Source organism: Trachypithecus francoisi, unplaced genomic scaffold (genome assembly GCF_009764315.1).
Source record: "Trachypithecus francoisi isolate TF-2019V2 unplaced genomic scaffold, Tfra_2.0 Lachesis_group5, whole genome shotgun sequence".
In the NCBI taxonomy this organism is placed as follows: domain Eukaryota; kingdom Metazoa; phylum Chordata; class Mammalia; order Primates; family Cercopithecidae; genus Trachypithecus; species Trachypithecus francoisi.
This window is the reverse complement of record NW_022681470.1, coordinates 68,698,195-68,721,819: the sequence shown is the minus strand read 5'-3', so window position 1 is coordinate 68,721,819 and position 23,625 is coordinate 68,698,195. Positions and strand designations below refer to the sequence as shown.

The following is a 23,625-nucleotide window of genomic DNA, read 5'->3' as shown; positions in this document are numbered from 1 at the left end:
GAGCAGGCTGGAGTGCAGTAGCACAATCTCGGCTCACTGCAACCTCCGCCTCCCGAGTTCAAGCGATTCTCCTGCCTCGGCCTCCCGAGTAGCTGGGACTACAGGCACGCCACCACACCCAGCTAATTTTTGTATTTTTAGTAGAGACGGGGTTTCACCATATTGGCCATGCTGGTCTTGAACTCCTGACCTCAGGTGATCTGCCTGCTTCGGCCTCCCAAAGGGCTGGGATTACAGGCATGAGACACCGTGCCCAGCCTCCTATGCTACTCTTTATTATTGTCTTTGTGGCTCCACTGCCTTTTTTTAAATGAAAACCCAGGATGTTAATGCCTATCATTATACCTGGTCCATAGCAAGTACTCAATAAATACTTGTTGAATGAGCATATGTGCCTAGGAGCTGCATTCCACAGTCTTGGGATGACTCCTTCCCAGATATTTGGTCTCTGCCTAGAGCTGGGGCATTTGGAAATTGAGTGTTTGAGGGCCCACTCAAAATCCTTGCATAATTATTAACAGGGGTCTTTCTCAGATTTTTATTTAACAAAGCTTTATTGCATGCCTTCTCTATTACAGGACTTACGCTGGCTATAAGCAGTTTGGAGTTCAGCTACTGTGAGACCCATGTAAACAAATAATGAAAAGTTTTGATTTATGTATAAAGTGGTCTGTGAACACTGTAGATGGAGGATTGACTGTCCAAGTATACCAGAGAGGCTTCTCAGATTTCAGGAGAGAAAGTTGGAATTGAATCTTGAAGGACACATTATGTCCTCTAGGCAGACATGACTGGAGTGGATAAGGAAGTGGGTTGGACGGTATTCTAGGCAAATGCAATCACAGGTGCAAAGATGGTGGTGGTGGTGAGGAACTGAGAAAGTGTGCGTTTAGAGCAAAAGCAGAAGTGGCCAGAGAGAAGGTGCAGGACTGGATTTGGGGCAGGATAACCAAAGGGCTCTTTTTTCTTTTTTTTTTTTTTCTCTTGAGACAGGGTCTCACTCTGTCGCCCAAGCTGGAGTACAATGGCGTGATCTCCACTCACTGCAACCTCTGTCACCCAGGTTCAAGAGATTCTCCTGCCTCAGCTTTGGGAAAGTAGCTGGGATTACAGGTGCCTGCCATCGCACCTAATTTTTGTATTTTTAGTAGAGACAGGGTTTCACCATTTTGGCTGGGCTGATCTTGAATTCCTGACCTCGTGATCCACCGACCTCTGCCTCCCAAAGTGCTGGGATTACAGGTGTGTGCCACCGTGCCCGGCCAGGGCTCTGTCTTATACAGTTTCATGTTGCTATAACAGGATGCCACAGACTGGGCAATTTATAAACAATAGTTTATTTGGCTCATGGTTCTGGAAGCTAGGAAGTCCAAGATCAACAGGTAGCATCTGGCAGTAGCCTTTTCTCTGGGTCACAACATAGCAGAAGACATCACAAGGTAAGAGAAACAGTAAGGGAAAGCCAAACTCATTTTTATAACCAACCGACTCTCAAGATAACCCACTCCTGTGATTACATTAATCCATTCGTGAGGGTGTAGCCCTCATAACCCGATCAATTTAAACATCTCACCTCTTAACACTTTTGCATTAAGGATAAAGTTTTCAACACACGAACTTTGGGGGATACATTCAAACCACAGCAAGCTCTATTGATGCCAATCTATAAGAGGCACAAAAATAAAAAATGATGCTAATTAACATAGCCATCTGCAGTGCCTTACATAACTTTTGAAACCTAAATTGGTCCTATTCCCCTGAGGTAAGACAGTGCCCTTGAATGTTAATTTAAAAATTCTCCTGGTTGGCAATTCCAGTTATCTTATGTTATATTCAGTGCATGTAATAAGTCCCTTATTTTAACATAAAGAGCTTTTAAATTCTTATTAATAGAAAATCAGGTTTCTTTTAATCCTATGCTGAACAGATATTTAAAGAAAACTGGCCTGTTTATGCATTGCCAAATTATTAGCTTTCTGGTAATGTACGTATTCCTCCAACAAGCCCTGGATGGAGGCCTCTAGGTGCTCCTTCCCTGGTAAACATGGGACTGTTCATTTGGCTGGGTAAGCTGGGAGTTGGTTTGTGTGGGTGCCTAAAAGAGAATCTGTGTTCAATGAAGTATTGTCAAGAGGGTGAATTATGTGTTTGGCACACATAAACGGGAATTATGTGTTTGGCACACATAAACGGGACAAGACGTGTAAAGTGCTTGGTCAGAGAGCGACTGTATTTCTACATTTCTTCTTCTTCTTCTTCTTCATTTCTTCTTCTTCTTTTTTTTTTTTTTTTTTTTGGAGACTGGGTCTCACTGTGTCACTCAGGCTGGAGTGCAGTGGCGCAATCTCGGCTCACTGTAACCTCTGCCTCCTGGGTTCAAGCAGTTCCTCATGACTCAGCCACCCAAGAAGCTGGGATTACAGACATGCACCCCCATGCTCGGTTAATTTTTTTTTTCTTCATTTTTAGTAGAGACAGGGTTTCGCCATGTTGGCCAGGCTGGTCTTAAACTCTTGGCTTCAAGCAATCTGCCCGCCTCGGCCTCCCAAAGTGCTAGGATTATAGGCGTGAGCCACAGCGCCCGGCCTAATTTTCGTATTTTCAGTAGAGACGAGGTTTGCCATGTTGCCCAGGCTGGTCTGAACTCCTGGGCTCAAGCGATCCACCCACCTCGGCTTCCCAAAGTGCTAGGGTTACGGGCGAGGGTGAGTCACGGCGCCCAGTCTAATTTCTAATTTGTATTCAGCTCTCAGCGTGTCCTCAACGTGACCCTACCCAGGTTCAGGGTACTGGAACCTGAGCGAGGAAGGCATGTTCCGGGGAGAGTAGGTAGTGTGAGGGGCCAGAGTGCAAAGGTCAGAAGGCATTTGGTGGAAGCTGTGTGCAAAGAAGCCTGAGGGGAGGTCCCTCGATCTCGGTTACCTTGACGATCTCTACCAGAGGGTTAGAGTCGCCAAGAGGCGCCTGCTGCCGCTTCCTTTCTCCCGCCCTCCCTTTGGTTTAGCTCCGCCCCCTGCTCCCACAGGTTAAAGGCAGACGCCGACGCGGTTGCCTAGTGACACTTTTCCCAAGATGCCTAGGGCATTGTTGTGTTCTTCTTAGCCAATCAGAGAGGCGAAGCGGGCCCACCGCCTGCCAATAGACAGCGAGATCAGGGCCCGCGACAGTTAAACGGGGCCGAAGGCAGGGGTGAAGGGTTAGCGCTGCTTGGGGGCTTCTCCGTGCTGGTCCCTGAAGCTCCCGTTCCCGGTCCCTGGAGCCCCGCACTTAGGGGCGCAACGTGCGTGAGGCAGCGCGACTCTGGCGACTGGCCGGCCATGCCGTCCCGGGCTGAGGACTATGAAGTGTTATACACCATTGGCACAGGCTCCTATGGCCGCTGCCAGAAGATCCGGAGGAAGAGTGACGGCAAGGTGAGCATGGGCCCTTCCCTGTGCCCGCCCCTGCTTAGGTTTCGTCGCCCCGGGGCGAGCGCCCTGCGCCACCGAAGGGAACCGAGAGGGCTGGGGGAGTGGGTGCCCGGAAGACTCAGTCGTCTTTACTGGGTCTGCATCTGACAGCCTGTCCTGGGTCGCTTAAAGGATGGGAGACCGCATCTTTTGATATACGTATTTCCATCTTTTCCCGTTTCTCTCCCCATTTCTCTCTTTCTCCTGCTTTGGGTTGCTAAGGACCTTCCATTGATGAAACGTAGCTAACTCCTGAGCTGTTTTTAGAGCTCTAAGAGTGGCCCTCTCAGACACAAGAAAGGGGCAGGACCACCAGAACCCGAAGCTTTGTATCTGCAGTCAGACTCCCTCAAAATACCCATTATTCGGATTATTGGATTCATATTTCCCAATGTATATAGGTAGACCTTTTACAGAAAGTAAAAGGAAACTGCCTGGCTGCTTTACCAAGGTGTCTCATCCTGGGAAAACACGACGGGGGTGGAATGGGGCAGGGACTTTGACCACCTCCACCCCAATTTTGACTAAAGTACCTTTTTGCCAACTTCCCACTAACCAACTGAGGGTGGGGTTTGGGGGAGACCTCATGTGCCTCATTCCCCTTTATCTCCCTACAGCATCATTTACTGCTTAGAAATTGGAAGATTATGGAAGTAAACTCCCAGTTCCTTAAGTTCATTGAACTAAATTAGATAATGACCTTGATTGTAGGATATAATTAAAAGGGAGGTGATTTTTAAATCTTGGAACTTTCATTCTTTGTTTTTGAGCGTAATGAGTTCATTCATACCTTGGAAATTCTTATTTTAGATATTAGTTTGGAAAGAACTTGACTATGGCTCCATGACAGAAACTGAGAAACAGATGCTTGTTTCTGAAGTGAATTTGCTTCGTGAACTGAAGCATCCAAACATCGTTCGTTACTATGATCGAATTATTGACCGGACCAACACAACACTGTACATTGTAATGGAATATTGTGAAGGAGGGGATCTGGCTAGTGTAATTACAAAGGGAACCAAGGAAAGGTAAGCGTAATCTTTTAAAAATGTAAGCTGAAATTAGGTCTACTTTCATTTATTTTAAGCATCTTGTTTTAGGATCAGTAATATGGAAGAGTGTACTTGTATTTGTTTGGTAGGTCCATAGTACTTTAGAAAATTCCCGGTGAATCAACACCCATGTTTTATATCAAAATAACAATCTATAGGCTGAGTGTGGTGGCTCACACCTGTAATCCCAACACTTTGGAAGGCCGATGCAGGAGGATCACTTGAGTCCAGGATTTCAAGACCAGCCTGGGCAACATAGTAGGACCCTGTTTCTACAAAAATTAGCCAGGTATGGTGACATGTGCCTGTAGTCCAAGCTACTTGGGAGGCTGAGGCAAGAGGATTGCTTGAGCCTGGGAGGTCGAGGCTGCAGTGAGCCATGATCGTGCCACTGCATTCCAGCCAGGGTGACAGAGCAAGGTTCTGTCTCAAAAAATATAAATAAATAAATAAATAAATAATTTCCCTATTAGTACACTGGATAATTTATATCATCCCATCTTGGCAATGATTTTTTTTTTTTTTAGAAGTTATATGCTATATAACTGCTTTGGTTTCAGGCAATACTTAGATGAAGAGTTTGTTCTTCGAGTGATGACTCAGTTGACTCTGGCCCTGAAGGAATGCCACAGACGAAGTGATGGTGGTCATACTGTATTGCATCGGGATCTGAAACCAGCCAATGTTTTCCTGGATGGCAAGCAAAACGTCAAGCTTGGAGACTTTGGGCTAGCTAGAATATTAAACCACGACACGAGTTTTGCAAAAACATTTGTTGGCACACCTTATTACATGTCTCCTGTAAGTATTTCAGAATTTAGATACTTTTTAAAACATCTTTTATTTTTGTTTTTTTGTTTGTTTTTGAGACAGAGTCTCGCTCTGTCGCCCGGGCTGGAGTGGAGTGGTACGATCTCGGCTCACTGCAACCTCTGCCTCCCGGGTTCAAAGGATTCTCTTGCATCAGCCTCCCGAGTAGAGTAGCTGGGACTACAGGTGCATGTCACCATGCCCGGCTAATTTTTGTATGTTTAGTAGAGACAGGGTTTCATCATGTTGGTCAGGGTCACAACTCCTGACCTCAAGCAATCTGCCCACCTCAGCCTCCCAAATTGTTGGGATTACAGGTGTGAGCCACAGGCATGAGCCACCGCTCCCAGCCAAAACATCTTTTAATGTTAAGCATTCTGAAGCAGGGAAATTGAGTTTTCTGTTTGTTTGTTTAGTAATATCTAGTAGCCAAGAATTGAAAATACTGTTATATTTTTCCACATGGACCACCAGACCAATAAAGTCTATATCAGTTTTTGTTTGCTTCATGAGTTATGTGCAATAATGTAAGTACGATGAAGACAGATTCCTAGTCTAAGGTTTGCACTGTTTGTCATCTCTCACTGGGTTCAATTTTTTGAGCATTCATGCAAATTAAAGCATATTCAGTTCAAGCTTTTATGGAATGACTACAATGCATTAAACTCAAGGATTACAAAAATGAAATGGATTTTGTCCCTGCCCTCAAGAGCTATTTCCAATGTGTAGGTCCTGGTCATCTGCATCAGACTCACTTGGAGTGTTTGTTTAAAATGCAGAGTTCTGGGTGCCAAACCAAACCCAAATCCATCGAGTGAATTTCGATCTCTGGGTAGGTTCTTAAACTCTGTTTTGTTTTGTTTTTTTCTTCAATATTGTACTTTTTATTTTACACTTTGCATTTTAACAGACTCTGTAAATGATTCTTGTGCATGCAGAATCAGAGCTCAGGAAGTTTGCTCACTCAGATAGCATGTTTTTACAATGTAACTTTTTGTACCCTGTGTTATTTTTTTGTTGCCTTTTCCTGAAATATCTTGCTGAATCCACTCACCAATTACCTCTATTGCTGGGTATTTTGTTTCCAAAATGTTTTACCATTCTTAGAAGTACTGTTCTGCATATCTTTGTATGAATTATTCTTTCTTTCTTTTTGGTTATTTCCTTGACATGCTGCTCATAAAATGAAATTGCTGGGGTAAAAGGTATAAACAGTTTATGGCTGTTGTTAGATGTTGCCTGACGGCTTTTAAAAAGTTTAAGTCAATTGTGATAGCACTAATGTGTTAGTATATGACATCTGAACAGATAAAGATGAAGAAATATTTATTAGTATTTTAGTAGTTCACCTTTCTAGGATTTTCCAGATCTTTATAAATTATGTTAACAGATCTGACTGTAGTATAAAACTTTGTAAATTAATGATTTTGGTTTTGACTAAGAATGGCCAGAACAGTACCATTTTCTCACTGTATCAAATTCCAAATAGAATGTTTTTAACATAAAGGACAATTATCCAGAAGTGGTTCTTGGAAAGCTTGAAACCTATTCGTTTGTTCCTTTTCCCTCCTGCCCTTGTAATTAGAGTGGTTCAGCTTCCCTAAGGCACTGATTGTCAAAAAGTGGCATCAGACTCACCAGTTGGACTTTAAAACACTAACCAGCCACTAGAGATTGCTTCTGTTCCCTCTGTTAAGAATAAGAGCTCTGGTGGGCTGTTGTTACTGTAGATGTGGAAGAAAGGCAAACAATAAAATAGGTAACGATAATATTAGTTACTACTGTGATGTATGCAGTGGACTAAGAAAAAATATAAATGGGTAATTCAATTAACTATTTATGTCTATATCCATTTAAATGTGGACTAGATACATATTTTGATTATTCTTACATTTTCTCTAGTTCTTTTAAAATGGTGTTTCTTAATTTGCCTTGAGAGTAGAAGTCTGTCATATTCACCTCTGAATTGTCAGTGCCTAGTCTATACTAATCACTTTCATTTGTGAATGAAAAATGAGTGAATGAATTATATATGACAGTGTATTGGGACAACAGCATTGCCTTTTTTTTCCATTATAAATTTCAAGATAAAGTATAAGCTAAAAACTTTGAAGTTCTGTTTTTACCTCAGGAGTAATTTAATGTGTTTTATAAATTTCAAAACAAAATAAACTCTTAACACCTTCCACTTTCTTACCCTTTTTCCCTGTATAGGAACAAATGAATCGCATGTCCTACAATGAGAAATCAGATATCTGGTCACTGGGCTGTTTGCTGTATGAATTATGTGCATTAATGTAAGTATGATGAAGACAGATTCCTCGTCTAAGGTTTGTACTGTTTGTCACATATCACTGGGTCTAGTTTTTTGAGCTTCCACGCTAATGAAAGTATATTCAAGTCTGAAAGAATTGTACCTTGGCTAAAATTAAGGTAGATGGACAGGCTAAAAGAAACTACTCACAAATTAAAACTGTAAGCCATGAGGCTGGGTCTTGACTGTTCAAGTGTCTTGGCTGGTTAGGTGCTTTCCTGTTAGATTGACACTTAGCTCAAGGGAGAACACATAGGTCAGGCAGGTAAGGTAAAGCTACTGTAAGGATGTGGAAGAAATGAAACAAGACCAGGGTAGAGATCTGGGGATCTTTAGAGCAGGGAAGAGCTCCAGTTCTTTTCCTTTGTTGTTCTTTTCATTTTTTTCCCTTTGAAACTAATCTGTAGTGCAGTGATTCTCAACCAGGGATAAGGGAAGCAAATTTGCCTCTTGCGGGGCATTTGACAATGTTTGGATAAATTTTTAGGTATCACAGCTGGGGAGTGCTCCTGGCATCTAGAGATACAGGGCAGCGAGGCTACAAAATACCTATAATGCACAGGACAGCCCCCCACAACAAAGAATTATATGACCTCAATGGTGCCAAGGTTGGGAAACTTACTTATAAGAAGAAAATCCCACAAGTAGAAACTTAAATACAAACTGGAGCTTAAACTGTGCTTTTGATTTAGTTCCTATTGTATATTTTCATTTTTACAATTTGAAAATGTCTTCGTCGTCTTTTCCTTCTTCTTTTTTAATCCCAGGCCTCCATTTACAGCTTTTAGCCAGAAAGAACTCGCTGGGAAAATCAGAGAAGGCAAATTCAGGCGAATTCCATACCGTTACTCTGATGAATTGAATGGAATTATTACGAGGATGTTAAACTTAAAGGTAAAGATGATAAGATGATATATTGTCTGTTTCTAGCTGTCAGTTAAGTGTTGGAACATACATTCTCTCTTGTAGATCAATGGAGACTCAGGAAACATTAAATATAGTTTCTTAGCTAAATATACTGTGTTAACACAGTGAAAACATATGTAAATTTGGCAAATTGCACATCCTTGCTGGCCCACCTTCTGCGCTTTCTTTATTTCTCCGCCCACTCTGCCATGCTAACAGATGGGTTGGTAGCAAGGAAAGATTGCAGAAAGAATTCAAATCCTCATTCCCCTTGTCCTTGCCTACCTCACAGTGGCAGGTGGTGAGGGAAGGGGCCAGAGATAAGACTTTATTACTCTGCCTCTAGCTCTAATTGAGAGATTAGAGACCAGAAAAAGGGGAGGGGTGATGGAGGGTGGAGGGAGGAAAGCTAAAAAGCAGAGGGAAAATCAATAAAGAGATCATGTGGAAAAACTCTGGCTATAGAATGGGGAAGGAGATGTTCTGGGGATCAGGCTGACATAAGAGAAGGAAAATGCTGCAGGATCACAGACAAGGTATAGATGAAATGACAGGATTGAGAGTCAGTGAGAGAGTATCTTGCTAAATGTAGTTTAGAGATGCAAGGACAGTACTTCCCCTAAAACAGACTCTAGCAGTGCTACCAAGCATCAGCACAAGATGTACCAATCTTTAGGGATTGAACCTTCTTAGAAAGGTGAAAAGGGGAAAAGGGAAAAAAGGTAAGTTAACATCTGCATTACCTTGTGGACCCAGAACCTCGTGGGTTAAAACCACCAGTGAACTTATTTTTCCAAGTGTTTAAGACCTAGCCATAAAGGAGTCCTTTCTTTTGTCTTGGAAATACATATATGTCCTTTTATTTTAACTGCTGTCTTAGGAGAACTCTTCTGTTACGCAATCTGATTATATACTGCGTATTTTTTTCCCCAGGATTACCATCGACCTTCTGTTGAAGAAATTCTCGAGAACCCTTTAATAGCAGATTTGGTTGCAGAAGAGCAAAGAAGAAATCTTGAGAGAAGAGGGCGACAATTAGGAGAGCCAGAAAAATTGCAGGATTCCAGCCCTGTATTAAGTGAGCTGAAACTAAAGGAAATTCAGTTACAGGAGCGAGAGCGAGCTCTCAAAGCAAGAGAAGAAAGATTGGAGCGTAAGTCTGAATGGGGGTCAAAGCAAAGGAGAACTACCAAGTGGATTATTTTGATGTGTCTGAATATCTCTTTGAGCAGAATATTTTATACATACAGATCTTATTAGAAGCTTTTAAAAATACTTGAGAAACCAAAATATGTATTGTAGATTTTTAATAATCAGGCTTGCTAGCACCTTCATGTGGGACGTCTTTCTCTGAGATCAGTTGCTAGTTATATAATATTGGGCCTTAACTGTGATGGCCCTAACACGATAGCCTTATACTTTATTGTAGAGTTACTTTTTTCTTTTTCATCTCTACTGTGAATACCCTAATGTTTTCCCACTGTAAAGGAAGGTCTTAAATTGCTGCTTTCCATAATAAAAACCATGACTTTTGTCTTTTGAAATGGCCACGCCAACAGAATTTCAGGTCTAAAACCCTACAGTATGTAGATGAGATATATTCAGGCAATTCTTTTCTTTTTTTTTTAACTTTTTATTTTTGAAAATGAGATGGGGTCTCACTATATTGCCCAGGCTGGTCTTGAACTCCTGAGCTCAAGCAGTCCTCCCACCTTGCCTCCCAAAGTGCTGGAATTACAGGTGTGACCTACCACACCTGGTCTGTTCAGGCAATTCAATAGAGAATCTAGATACAAGATATTTTAAGTCTATAAATAATACTCTGGTGGGTATTAATGTTGACTTATGAGTATTAACTGATTAGGTGCTAATTTAGCTACTCCACCAAGATGAGAGCTACTAGCAAGCATTTAGGATTATGCAAGTTAGCTACAGAGTGACGTTCTTCATTTTAACATCAGGAGATGAGAGATGGGTCATATATGTAACCTGTCACTCTCATGACTCACCTGATTTTACTTCTGCAGCTTTATACCTAATCCAGGCTTTAAATAATGAAATACTATATAGTCCTGTGAGATATGCTTACTGTATAGGTACAACCTATATTTACTTAGAAACCTCTGTAAAAATAAGAAAACTTTTTCTTATAACTTTCCCTAGTATTTCATAATTTCTTTTCTTTTCTTTTTTTTTTTTTTGAGATGGAATTTCACTCTTGTTGCCCAGGCTGGAGTACAGTGGCACCATCTTGGCTTATTGCAACTTCTACGTTCCGGGTTTAAGCAGCTCTCCTGCCTCAGCCTCCTGAGTAGCTGGGATTACAGGCGCCTGCCACCATACCTGGCTAATTTTTGTATTTTTTAATAGAGATGGGGTTTTGCCATGTTGACCCAGCTGGTCTTGAATTCCTGACCTCAGGTGATCCACCTGCCTTGGCCTCCCAAAGTGTTGGGATTATAGGCCTGAGCCACTTTGCCCAGCCATAATTTCATATAGCAACTGAAATCTGAATACTTTCTGAATTTTGGGCCATGAATAAATAGTAACCTTTGCTATTAATACTAATCCTATGAACTACCGCCTAACTGAATTGCGGTTTTTTTTTTTTTTTCTTTTATTTGAGTGTGGTCATTCAACCAGAAAAAAGAAGATTTTTGTACTGTGAGGCCAGATCATGTCCTGAAAATTAGCTGTTGCCTATCTTCAGTGAAGAGCAGAGATAGCTTTAGTTTTTTGTTTTCCCAATTGAGTTACTCCCACAAAAGATGACCAAAGGTTGAAGCTAACTTTGTATTTGTTTAAACAAGTCCTTTCAAGAAAATCTAAGATAAACATATAGCCTACTAAAACACTCAATTAAAAACTAACACAATCAGGTTAACTGAGGCATAGTGAGAATCCTTTCCCCAAACATTGCTTATCAGTGTCAAGCATGCTAGTAGTGATAAGATTGCCAAATGTAAATTGTTGTTTAGTGAAGGTCACTTGTTAATTTTTTTTTCTTTGTCCATTCTCTTTTTAAAGAGAAAGAACAGGAGCTTTGTGTTCGTGAAAGACTAGCAGAGGACAAACTGGCCAGAGCAGAAAATCTGTTGAAGAATTACAGCTTGCTAAAGGAACAGAAGTTCCTGTCTCTGGCAAGTAGTCCAGGTATGAGAATCAACTCGGTCAACAGAAGCTGGTGCTACAAATGAAGAAATGTGCACCAGTGTTGCTCCCAAAGTGGCTTAGGTAGCCCTTTTCATTTACAAAGTCTCAAATTTTAAGATGGATTTCATTGAATATATGCATTTCAATGGAAACAAAATTCTGTTATAGCAATGATTTATTTCCTGGGTTCATAGACCTGAGGCAATGAGTCACAGAATTTCATGTTTGATTTTCTTAACCTTATCAAACCACATGTTTAGTAATTGATACTTATTATTATTATTATTTTTTTTTCTCTGAGATGGAGTCTCGCTTTGTTGCCCAGGTGGGATTGCAGTGGCGTGATCTTGGCTCACTGCAAGCTCCGCCTCCCGGGTTTACGCCATTCTCCTGCCTCAGCCTCCTGAGTAGCTGGGACTACGGGTGCCCGCCACCATGCCTGGCTAATTTTTTGTAATTTTAATATAGATGGGATTTCACTGTGTTAGCCAGGATGGTCTCAATCTCCTGACCTCATGATCTGCCCACCTCAGCCTCCCAATGTGTTGGGATTACAGGCATGAGCCACCATGCCTGGCTGATACTTATTTTTAAAAATTAGGGCATTTACAAAACTATTGTGTGTTTCAGATTTCAGAGAGATAAACTGCATTTCAAGTAAAAATCAAAATTTTAATACTGCCATGCCTCATCTTTCATAGAAAGCATGTCTTAAAAGGCATGATAAGCCACCTGCAGAATAGGCTGTCACGTTTGGATCTTTGCTAACACCCTTTCAAGTTGAAACACATATTTGTGGAAATTTTATTGTTTAATATCTACATATGTTCTCTGCATTTCCTTCTTTATTTAAAGTCTGGTATATAGATGTTCAGCTTTCTCAGGGTCCTGCCTTTGTGTGGCATTGTCCCTTCACTCTGCCGCACTGAGATGTGGTTATCGTATATACCAGTGAACCATTGTCTAACATTCTCCATTTTATAGAAACCTCTCAATCTAATTCAGTTGACTCTATGTAAAATGCAAACTGTGAAACATCTTTTTGCTTGATTTCTTTAGGACACAAGCCAACTGTTAAAAGTTGTTGGTTTCAAAAATCAAGCATCTGAATTTTCAATAAAATTTAGAGTTTTTTCAACTCCCTTATTCCATGTAGGACAGCATATATGAAAGCTATGAAAGCTATTATTCTTTTTTTTTTTTTTTTTTTTTTTGAGACGGAGTCTTGCTCTGTCGCCCAGGCTGGAGTGCAGTGGCCGGATCTCAGCTCACTGCAAGCTCCGCCTCCCGGGTTCACGCCATTCTCCTGCCTCAGCCTCCCGAGTAGCTGGGACTACAGGCGCCTGCCACCTCGCCTGGCTGGTTTTTTGTATTTTTTAGTAGAGACGGGTTTCACCATGTTAGCCAGGATGGTCTCGATCTCCTGACCTCGTGATCCGCCCGTCTCGGCCTTCCAAAGTGCTGGGATTACAGGCTTGAGCCACCGCGCCTGGCCTTATTATTCTTATCTTTAATAAATTGAGATGTGATCAATTTAGTGAGCATTGGCAGCATTTTGTAAATGGAACAGACAAAAAACCCTACTTAAGTTAGATTGACGATCACAATAACTTTGTAGTGAACAAGTGATGGAAAGAAATGAAACTACTGATAGAAGTAAATGAAACAAGGATTGTATGAAACTTTGGCTTCATCTGTGTTAAGATACCTTCTTTTTTCTCAATATTGCCATCTACCATTTCAATATTATAAACATACTTCTTTTGGCTTTTCATAGATTCCACACTGTCATCCATAAAGACAAAGTATACTTAAATCATGATTAGGGTGATAAAATGAGGAGAAAATTATACCTGGATGAATTTCATGCATCAAACCCATTGCAGGAAATTACTTAAGACCCTGTTGGGGATGGCTCTTCAATTAGAGTTTATTTACATTTGCCCTGATAGTCTTTGAGCAAAAGATGAAAATAGCTAAGTAAGCATGATGTGTTTTACTTTATAGGATACACAGATAAGTATGGGAATCTGCTTACATGTGAATCATGGCAAATATTTAAACTGAGCCATAGGAATCAAGTATCCACTGGGAGAAGCAGACATTTTAGAGTATTGAGTGCTGAAAGTAGTGAACACATCAGAGCTATAAGATAAGCATCATAGCAGTGGGGAGCAGGTACCATTCTGAACTCAGGACAGTTGGAAATATCTTCTCCCCATCCTTGGGCTATAAAATCCACACATGAGGAAGCCATCACAAGTGTATTGAAATCATCACAGCAAGCAGCAGTATCTTTTTTTTAAATTTTCTTTTCTTATTTGATGAAATAGTCATTATTCTATTTAATGGAAGAATTTAAAAAATTTTTTAAAAACACTTTTTTCTTATAAAACTATCCCATTAAGAGCCAGGTGTGGTGGTGCACCTATAGTCCCAGCTACTCTGGGGGTTCAGGCAGGAAGATCACTTGAGCCCAGGCGTCGAGGCTGTAGTGCACTATAGCTGCACCTGTGAATAGCCACTGCACTCCAGCCTGGACAACATGGCAAGACCCCATCTCAAACAAAGACAAAACTATCCCGTCAATAAGACAATGTTGACTTACAAATGTATAGGTATTTGTGGTAATAAGAAGGTGGATAGATTTGAAACAGTGGAGATAAGGTCTAAAGGCAATCCAGTTGCTTTGAAGCAGAAGCGATGTATGAAGCAGGAAGTCACAGGACCTTGGAAGGCAGTGCATCTGTGTGCCAGCCTTTCCTATTTCTTCTGCCTGGAGCACTCTTCATCCAGATAGCCCTGTGGCTTCTTACTTCAGAAATGACCATATGAAGCTTTGTATCATTACACCCACCACCCAGCATGTCCCTATTTCCAGGGTTATTTTTCCTAATAGCACATATTACCATCAAATATTCCCCACCAGTACTTGTTTATTTGTGTTTGGTTTATCTCCTACTAGAATAGGGCCTGTTTGGTTCACAGTGGCCCATCCTATGAGCTCAGTAAATATTTAAACATACAGAGGAAAAATAAAAAGATCTAGAATCTGTTTAGGCCTCCAGCCCCTACTAATTCTGTCAGCAGTTAATAGTGTTGCCACTTTAAGTAAATATGATTATTACTTATTTTTTCCGTGAAAAGAATAGTTTACATTTTTTACTACTCTTACTTAATTTATCTTTTCCACACTGAATTTGTTTAGGTTCGTTTGGAGACAAATTTCTGGTGAGTTAAGATGCTTTGAACTAAGTGTTCTTGAACATTTAACCAAAACTGTAGGTGTTCTCTATTTAAAAAAAATATACAAAAAGCAAAAACCAAAAAAAAAAACAAACTGTGCTTCTATACTTTTCTGTAGGTAAGGTGTTCTGCATAGAATGGCACTTATTTTCAAGGATAGAGATAAATAACATTGATTTCCAAAAGTTTTATATTGTCCATAATACTCAGTGTGTTTAAGAGTAAAATTGATTGTTCGTTGTTAAGAGAATAAAACTTATGTTCCTTGAATTTTGGCACATTCCAATATTATTTTTTCAATGCTGTGGATTAAAAGGCTGATTTCTGCCAGTCCTACACCCCTAACCTCCTATCCCAGAGAAAATAAAACAGGTACCTAGATTTCAAATGTGAACCATAAGAGCAAATACTTTTTGATAAGTATGAAGGAGTTGAACTCTGTTCAGGTAACTCAAAGCTCTTTCTCTTTTTCCTTCTAAAGAACTTCTTAATCTTCCATCCTCAGTAATTAAGAAGAAAGTTCATTTCAGTGGGGAAAGTAAAGAGAACGTCATGAGGAGTGAGAATTCTGAGAGTCAGCTCACGTCTAAGTCCAAGTGCAAGGATCTGAAGAAAAGGCTTCATGCTGCCCAGCTGCGGGCTCAAGCCCTGTCAGATATTGAAAAAAATTACCAGCTAAAAAGCAGACAGATTCTGGGTATGCGCTAGCCAGGTGGAGAGACACAGAGCTGTGTACAGGATGTAATATTACCAACCTTTAAAGACTAATATTCAACTGCTGTAGTGTTATATACTTGGTTCCGTGAGCCACGCCTTTTTGTATAGTACATGTGATATTTCGGAATTAGTTTTGCTGTTCTTCAGCAACTATTGTACAAAATGTTCACATTTAATTTTTCTTTCTTCTTTTAAGAACACATTATAAAAAAATACTTTCTTGCTTGGGCTTTTTTCATCTTGTGTGTGATAACTAGTAGGAACATGAGATGTGACATTCTAAATCTTGGGAGAAAGAAAATAATGTTAGGAAAAAATATTTACGCAGGAGTAGCAGTCACTGAATAGTTTTAAATGACTGAGTGGTGTGCTTACAATTGTTATGTATAGATTTAAATTTTAAGTCTGAGATTTTAAATGTTTTTGAGCTTAGAAAACCTATTTGGATGCACTTTGGTCATTAATACCATGACATCTTGCTTATAAATATTCCATTGCTCTGTAGTTCAAATCTATTAGCTTTGTGAAAATTCATCACTGTGATGTCTGCATTCTTTTTTTTTCTGTTTAACAGAATATGAGCTGTCATTTACCTACTTCTTTCCCACTAAATAAAAGAATTCTTTAGTTTCCCTGTATTTATGTGTCTTACATTTGTTGGTCTCTTAGTTGATGGGAGTTGTGTTTATGATTTATAGGTCTTCATCTTGGGTACGGAAGGAAACATGGATCTGATGCTCAAGAGAGTGGCATTCCAGTCCTAAACTGTATGACGCTTTACCTCCCATCTCACTAATCCATGTATGTAAGCCAGTGGTCCTGAACAGGGTGATTTTGCTCCTCAAGGGACATTTGGCAATGTCTGGGGGCGTTTTTGATTGTCATGATTTGGGGTAAGGTGCTACTGGCTGCTAGTGGGTACAGGCCAGGGACCCTGTAAACATTTTACAATGCACAGGACAGCCTCTGACAACAAAATGTCAGTGGGTTTGGATCATAATCCTGAATGACACAATTTCAAATGCTAAAATCCTGAAAGACCAAAATCCCTAATGTCTTAAATCCCAAAAGATCAAAATCCCTAACCTGTGAACTTCCGAAATCACAATCCCAAAAGATTAAAATCCCAGATGTTTAAATCCTGAAAGCCAAATTCCAAGGCAGGGATTAGTGCAGTTTCAGCTGTATACAGGATAACCGCATCATGTCAGGCAGAACTATTACCTTGTTATTGTCTTCATTTGCACATTAAGTATGGTTTAAGAGATGTGGATGGATATCAAGTTGATAAGGGGTGAACTTGTTGATTTATATATCAACTTGACTGGATTGAGGAATCCCTAGAAATCTGGTAAAGCATTATTTTAGGTGTGTCTGTGATGGTGTTTCCAGAGGAGGTTAATATGTGAGTCTCAGTAGACTAGGTGGGGTATATCTTTCCTCAATGTTCAGTGTTTTGAAGATCATAAAAGCGACTTTTCAGGTGAAAATTACGAGAAATCTCTCCTGCCAAATCACTCAGTTATATACAACTTCTGCTCCTTCATGAATAATGCCACACTTGCCTTCAAAAAACGCCCTTTGAGAGTAAAATTCGACAAACCTTGTGAACCAAAGACACTTGCCGACATTGAGGTTCCTCCAGCATCACAAAACTCATTAACCAAACTGTTCTTGGTTAGAGATTTGACTGTTGAAGAAGACAGACTGCTTATATTTACCACTAAATCTAACAGAAAAACGATCACATGCTTCACTTTGGCTAGTGGATGGCACTTTCAAACTGTCCCCACTGGTTTTTATCAGCTATACATGATTCATGCCCCTGTTGGTTCTGAAGATTCTAGAACTCATCTAGTCATTTAAACAATTATTTAAAGATTTGCTGCACTTTGCAGAAGAAAACAGCTTTCGATTGAATCCCCAAACCATAACAACAGATTTGGAATTAGACGTCATCAAAGCTTCTAAAAGTGAATTTCAAAGTGTTACCAATAAAGTTTGTTTTTTTCCATTCAGTGCAATGCATTCGACAGAAAATTAGATGAGTAGATAGGCCATGAGATACAGCAATGACAAAAACTTCAGTTTAGAAGCAGGAACCCACATCAAGGAATACAGCCCTTTGCTCCTCCTTCAGAATGAATGGAGACCAAAAATCAGATGATTATGCCCAAGAAAATCAGGATTTCATTCAGCACTTCTCCCAGATTGTTAGAGTGCTGACTGAGGATGAGATGGGGCACCCAGAGATGGGAGATGCTATCGCCCAGCTCAAGGAGGTCCTGGAGTACAATGCCATTGGAGGCAAGTTATCACCAGGGTTTGACAGTGCTTAGCATTCCGGGAGCTGGTGGAGCCAAGGAAATAGGATGCTGATAGTCTCCAGTGGGCCATAACTGTGGGCTGGTGTGTGGAACTGCTGCAAGCTTTCTTACTGGTGGCAGATGACATCACGGATTCATTCCTCACCCACTGGGGACAGATCTGGTATCAGAAGCCGGGCGTGGGCTTGGATACCGTCAATGATGCTGTGCTTCTGGAAGCATGTATCTACCGCCTGCTGAAGCTCTATTGCTGGGAGCAGCCCTATTACCTGAACCTGATGGAGCTCTTCCTGCAGAGTTCCTGTCAGACTGATTGAGCTCTTCCTGCAGAGTTCCTATCAAACAGATTGGGCAGACCCTGGACCTCATCATAGCCCCCTAGGGCAATGTGGATCTTGGCAGATTCATGGAAAAGAAGTACAAATATCAAGTACAAGACAGCTTTCTACTCTTTCTACCTTCCTGTAGCTGCAGCCATGCATGTGACAGGCATTGATGGTGAGAAGGCACACGTCAATGCCAAGAAGATCTTGCTGGAGATGGGAGAGTTCTTTAAGATTCAGGATGATCCCTTTGACCTCTTTGGGGACTCCACTGTGACTGACAAAGTTGGCACTGACATCTAGGACAACAAATGCAGCTGGCTGGTGGTTCAGTGTCTGCCATGGGCCACTCCGAAACAGTGCCAGATCCTGAAGGAGAATTATGGGCAGAAGGAGGCCGAGAAGGTGGCCCAGGTGAAGGCACTATATGAGGAGCTGGATCTGCTGGCCGTGTTCTTGCAGTATGAGGATGACAGTTACAGCCACATTATGGGTCTCATTGAACAGTATACCATCTTTCTGGGGCTGGCGCACAAAATCTACAAGCGGAAAAAGTGACCTAGAGACTGCAAGGGCAGGGAGAGGAGGGAGGCTCTCAATAAATTATTGTGTAACCTTGAAAACAAAACAAAAAACTTCAGTTTAAAAATGCACTTTCCAGATGGGCGTGGTGGCCAAGGAGGGAGGATCACTTGAACTCAGAAATTCCATAACAGCCTGGGCAATGTAGTGAGACAGTGTCTCTAGAAATAATTTTTTAAAAAGTTAGCCAGGTGTGGTGTGTGGCTGTGGTCCCAGTTACTTGGGAGGCTGAGGCAAGAGGATTGTCTGAGCCCGGGAGGTGGAGGCTGCAGTGAGCTGTGATCAAGCCACTGTACTCCAGCCTGGGAGACAGAAAGAGAGACCCTGTCTCTTAAAGCTGGGGGTGGGGGTGTGGATGGAAGGGGGTTTCCTTGTGTGCAGTATGTATTAAGAGATGGAGAATTGCAGAAACTGGCCTTCCATCTCTCTCAGACACCAAGCTGCAGATCCAGGCTTTTCCGAGAAAGTGAGGCCACCATGGCTCTGGATAAGTCTGTCATGCTGCTCCCTCTGCTTGTCCTGGTGCTGCTGGTGCTGGGCTGGGCCCAGCCTTCCCTAGGCAGGGAATCCCGGGCCGAGAAATTCCAGCGGCAGCACATGGACTCAGGCAGTTCCCCCAGCAGCAGCTCCACCTACTGCAACCAAATGATGAAGCGCCGGAATATGACACAGGGGCGGTGCAAACCAGTGAACACCTTTGTGCACGAGCCCCTGGTAGATGTCCAGAATGTCTGCTTCCAGGAAAAGGTCACCTGCAAGAACGGGCAGACCAACTGCTTCAAGAGCAATTCCAGAATGCACATCACAGAGTGCCGCCTGACAAACGGCTCCAGGTACTCCAACTGTGCATACCAGACCAGCCCGAAGGAGAGACACATCATTGTGGCCTGTGAAGGGAGCCCGTATGTGCCAGTCCACTTCGATGATTCTGTGGAGGACTCAGCCTAAGCTCAGAGCAGCAAGATACCCCACCTCCCTCAACCTCATCCTTTCCACAGCTGCCTCTTCCCTCTTCCTTCCCTGCTGTGAAAGAAGTAACTCCAGTTAGGGCTCCTATTCAACACACTCATGCTTCCTTTTCCTGAGTCCCACCCCTGCGTGATTTTGGGGGTGAAGAGTGGGTTGTGATGTGGGCCCCATGTTAACCCCTCCACTCTTTCTTTCAATAAAACACAGTTGCAAGCAAAAAAAAAAAAAGAGATGGAGAAAAAATGTGTCATTCGCCTGCCTTGGCATTCCTTCCAGCTGATGACTTTCTAGAAACTTTTAATGAATTAAAGCCACATTTGCCAGAAGATGCCAGCAAAGTTACTGACTGGTTTGAAAATAAATATGTACATGGTAGGATAAGAAAATACACAATGGTTGGCCGGGCGCGGTGGCTCACGCCTGTAATCCCAGCACTTTGGGAGGCCGAGGCGGGCGGATCACAAGGTCAGGAGAGCGAGACCATCCTGGCTAACACGGTGAAACCCTGTCTATACTAAAAATACAAAAAAATTAGCCGGACGCGGTGGCGGGCGCCTGTAGTCCCAGCTACTCAGGAGGCTGAGGCAGGAGAAGGGCATGATCCCAGGAGGCGGAGCTTGCAGTGAGCCGAGATCGCGCCACTGCACTCCAGCCAGGGGGACAGAGCGAGACTCCGTCTCAAAAAAAAAAAAGAAAATACACAATGGTGTTGCTGTTTGATCACTAGTATTGTTTCTGTCAAATTTGTGCTCTAATGAATGCATGCAGAACAGATTTCTGAGTACCCAAAACAACACAGAAGCATGACACAGAAAATAGGGAAATTTAGTAGGGAACACTCATGTCAGTGTACATGGAATCATAGAAGAATGCCAGGAAGAATAGCACCACGTAGAAAATGAATGTGAACATACTCTCCAAGTAGAGCCATGCCCTAAAAGAGAAAAAGCAACTATTCCTTGTGATACAAGACTTTAAAATACAGTTAATGATTGTGGAGGTTGGCCAGCTCTTACGGACTATCTCCGTGCATTTGCCCATAATCCATTCCTGTAATACACTTTTTCATATGTCAAATTTTCTTGTTTTTTTCTGTTTTCTGTTTTTTTTTTTCACTATTTAAAATTGTCAGCATTCTTTTTTACAAATTGCTATGCTATATAATTCATCTTCAAATCATTTCTGATACTGGAGGCATAATTTGTGTAGAGACTTCTAGAAAGTTCTGGTTTTTTTGCAAATTTGACTCCATGGAAGTACACTGTCACAGCATTGACTGTGTGTAAACATTGTTCCTGTACATAAAAACACTGACGCATCCTCAGTAAGTGAAGAGATGTCCTTTTTGTACATCTGCATTTGTGAAAGGTAGAATTTTTGAACATCTTGGCTCTTTAGGTGGCTGCATATGCAGTAGTGACCCATCCTGTTTTTGATAGATCTCATCAAAAGACTCTTAGGTTGTTATGGGATTTCAGATGACCGAAGGCATAAAACTGGGTGCACACATTTACCAACCGTAGGGATATGCACTTACATATTTCCCTTTTTGACCTATTTCTTTTTTTTCTTTCCCTTTTTTTTTTTTTTTTGAGATAGAGTCTCACTTTGTTGCCCAGGCTGGAGTGCAGTGGTGTGATCAGAACTCAATGTAGCCTTGGCCTTGTAGGCTCAAGTAATCCTCCCACTTCAGCCTCCTGTGATGGAGTCTCACTGTGTTGCCCAGGCTGGTCTTGAACTCATGGGCTGAAGCAATCCTCCCACCTTGGCTAGGATTACAGGCATGAGCCATTGTGCCCAGCCCCTTTATGACCTATTTCTTTATGAATGTGGTTTGTCTGTTCATTACTGATATAATTATGCAACTTTCATTAGTATATATGAATGTTTATGCTTACACCAAAATGTATGTTATTATTGCCTATTTTATTGCATAAAGTGACTTATGAAGTGTTCTGTGTTTTTATGTTTCTCAAATTCCCTTTTAAAATGTAAACACATGTAAATGTTTTTTTTTTTTTTTTTTTTTTTTTTGAGACGGAGTCTCGCTCTGTCGCCCAGACTGGAGTGCAGTGGCCGATCTCAGCTCACTGCAAGCTCCGCCTCCCGGGTTCACGCCATTCTCCTGCCTCAGCCTCCCGAGTAGCTGGGACTACAGGCGCCCGCCACCGCGCCCGCTAGTTTTTTTTGTGTTTTTTTAGTAGAGACGGGGTTTCACTGTGTTAGCCAGGATGGTCTCGATCTCCTGACCTCGTGATCCGCCGTCTCGGCCTCCCAAAGTGCTGGGATTACAGGCTTGAGCCACCGCGCCCGCCAAACACATGTAAATGTAAAAAAAAAAAGTAAATAAATATCTTTTAAAGAATTTTTAAATTATTTTTTCCAGAATTGCATTTTTGGAATTCTGCTCTTTCAGGATTATGATTTCCAGGTTTTAGACTTTATGGCTTTTGACCTTTTGGGACTTCAGGATTATGACTTTTGGGATTATGGCATTAGAAATTGTATCTCCTGGGGCTATGATCGACTCCCAATGTCAATAGTGCCACTTTTGAGAAACCTGATCTAAGCTCAAACCTGTTGGGATATATCTCAGCCTTGAAGGAAAGTTATTTTGGATTTTGATGGATATTTAAATATATATATATATATATATCTGACTTTTAGTATAAATTAGCAGTCTCTGCTGTGCCTTTTCCTTTGTGAGATTTTCCTGGCAATGCTAGTCCTTTTAGCTTAATGAAATAAGACCAAGTTATAAAGGGTTAATAATAAATGAGAGAAAATAGCTCCTTCATATATGTAGGAGTATTACACAGCTGGTAGCATAGTTCCATCAAGTACAAATGATACTATCCAAACACAATCAGAAACTGATTACCAGGCTTTTAATCCTAACAGAATCACCTTGACATGAATGTTGAGTATAACTCCTGGCCAGCTATAAAATTTGCAAGACCCAGTGCAAAATGATAATGTGGAACTCTTGTTCAAAAAGCAGGAAACCAGTACCCTAAAGGTACCTATAAAGCTTTTCCTTTTCTTCCAAGGTTTCTCTCTCTCTCTTTCTCTGCTTATTGTGATGTTATTTGCTATTTAATATTCTAAGTAAAGAAAAATTAAAAATTGAAATGATTAGCATGAATTTTACCATTTATATTGTGCAATGCAGATTTTAAATGCAAATAGCAGAGCATTCAGCTGAGATAAGGAATGAATTTCACAATTCATATTTTGTGACTCTTCTCTGAGGGTGCCTTAAGTTGACCAGAGGAGACAGACACACCAGACCCTTAGGCATCTGGGAACCCCTGACTCTGACACCTGCTCAGTTCTCCCTTCCTCCAGTCACCAGACCTATGCAATGCCAGGCCTGGAGGAGCAGAGCCAGGCATCTTCCTTTCGCACAGGCCAACGGCCCCAGACCATGGCAGATTGGCCACATCCAAGGATCTTTAAACCTCCAAGCTGGGACTTTATACTTGGATCAGGGTACCTGGATGGTCCTTACCAAGACATGGCCTCCAGCTGGCTGCCCACCAGACATGCCATGGGACTGCCATGGGGGAGAGGGGAAATGGGTTCAGGATAGCAGCCACCGCCATGCCCTGCCTGAGGATGCATTGGAGCCTAGATATTTAATGCTGACCCTTCCCTTGCCTGTGCCCAGGCCCCTTCTGGTCATGGGAAGGGGAGGTTGGGTGGGACCCAGTGCACTAGAGGGTAGGTAGGGGTCTGAGAACCATCCTGGGAGTCTATGGGGGCTGATGGGAAGTG

The 23,625-nt window shown here is 41.7% G+C and overlaps 2 protein-coding genes and 1 pseudogene across 4 annotated transcripts; all 3 read left to right on the top strand.

The window, feature by feature from the left end:
* Positions 1-1,195: 1,195 nt before the first annotated feature.
* NEK2 (NIMA related kinase 2) lies at positions 1,196-21,518 on the top strand. 3 transcript variants are annotated; one of them, XM_033196831.1, is made up of 9 exons: positions 1,196-1,439; positions 3,103-3,413; positions 4,260-4,477; positions 5,062-5,302; positions 7,526-7,608; positions 8,393-8,519; positions 9,465-9,684; positions 11,559-11,684; positions 15,049-15,397. In XM_033196831.1, the coding sequence occupies exons 2-9, from the start codon at positions 3,318-3,320 to the stop codon at positions 15,147-15,149; spliced, it is 1,212 nt and encodes a 403-aa protein (XP_033052722.1). In that variant the 5' UTR covers positions 1,196-1,439; positions 3,103-3,317; the 3' UTR covers positions 15,150-15,397. The 3 variants fall into 3 exon arrangements, with proteins under 3 accessions (XP_033052722.1, XP_033052721.1, XP_033052723.1); XM_033196830.1 differs by lacking the exon at positions 15,049-15,397 and adding an exon at positions 15,412-16,285 and having other exon boundaries at positions 1,198-1,439; XM_033196832.1 differs by lacking the exons at positions 1,196-1,439; positions 15,049-15,397 and adding an exon at positions 21,448-21,518 and having other exon boundaries at positions 2,653-3,413.
* On the top strand, positions 17,753-18,855 carry LOC117074889 (annotated as a pseudogene).
* Positions 19,268-20,076, top strand: LOC117074888 (ribonuclease pancreatic-like). The gene has a single exon (XM_033196833.1). It carries the CDS (start codon positions 19,357-19,359, stop codon positions 19,825-19,827), a length of 471 nt encoding a protein of 156 aa, XP_033052724.1. The 5' UTR covers positions 19,268-19,356; the 3' UTR covers positions 19,828-20,076.
* Positions 21,519-23,625: the final 2,107 nt, after the last annotated feature.

Excerpts from the sequence above, each read along its gene's own strand:
- NEK2 (XM_033196830.1), top strand. The coding sequence starts at position 3,318 with ATGCCGTCCCGGGCTGAGGACTATGAAGTGTTATACACCATTGGCACA. Across the intron at positions 5,303-7,525 it reads CACCTTATTACATGTCTCCT|GAACAAATGAATCGCATGTC; the intron begins GTAAGTATTTCA and ends TTCCCTGTATAG. Across the intron at positions 11,685-15,411 it reads GTCTCTGGCAAGTAGTCCAG|AACTTCTTAATCTTCCATCC; the intron begins GTATGAGAATCA and ends TTCCTTCTAAAG.
- LOC117074888 (XM_033196833.1), top strand. The coding sequence starts at position 19,357 with ATGGCTCTGGATAAGTCTGTCATGCTGCTCCCTCTGCTTGTCCTGGTG.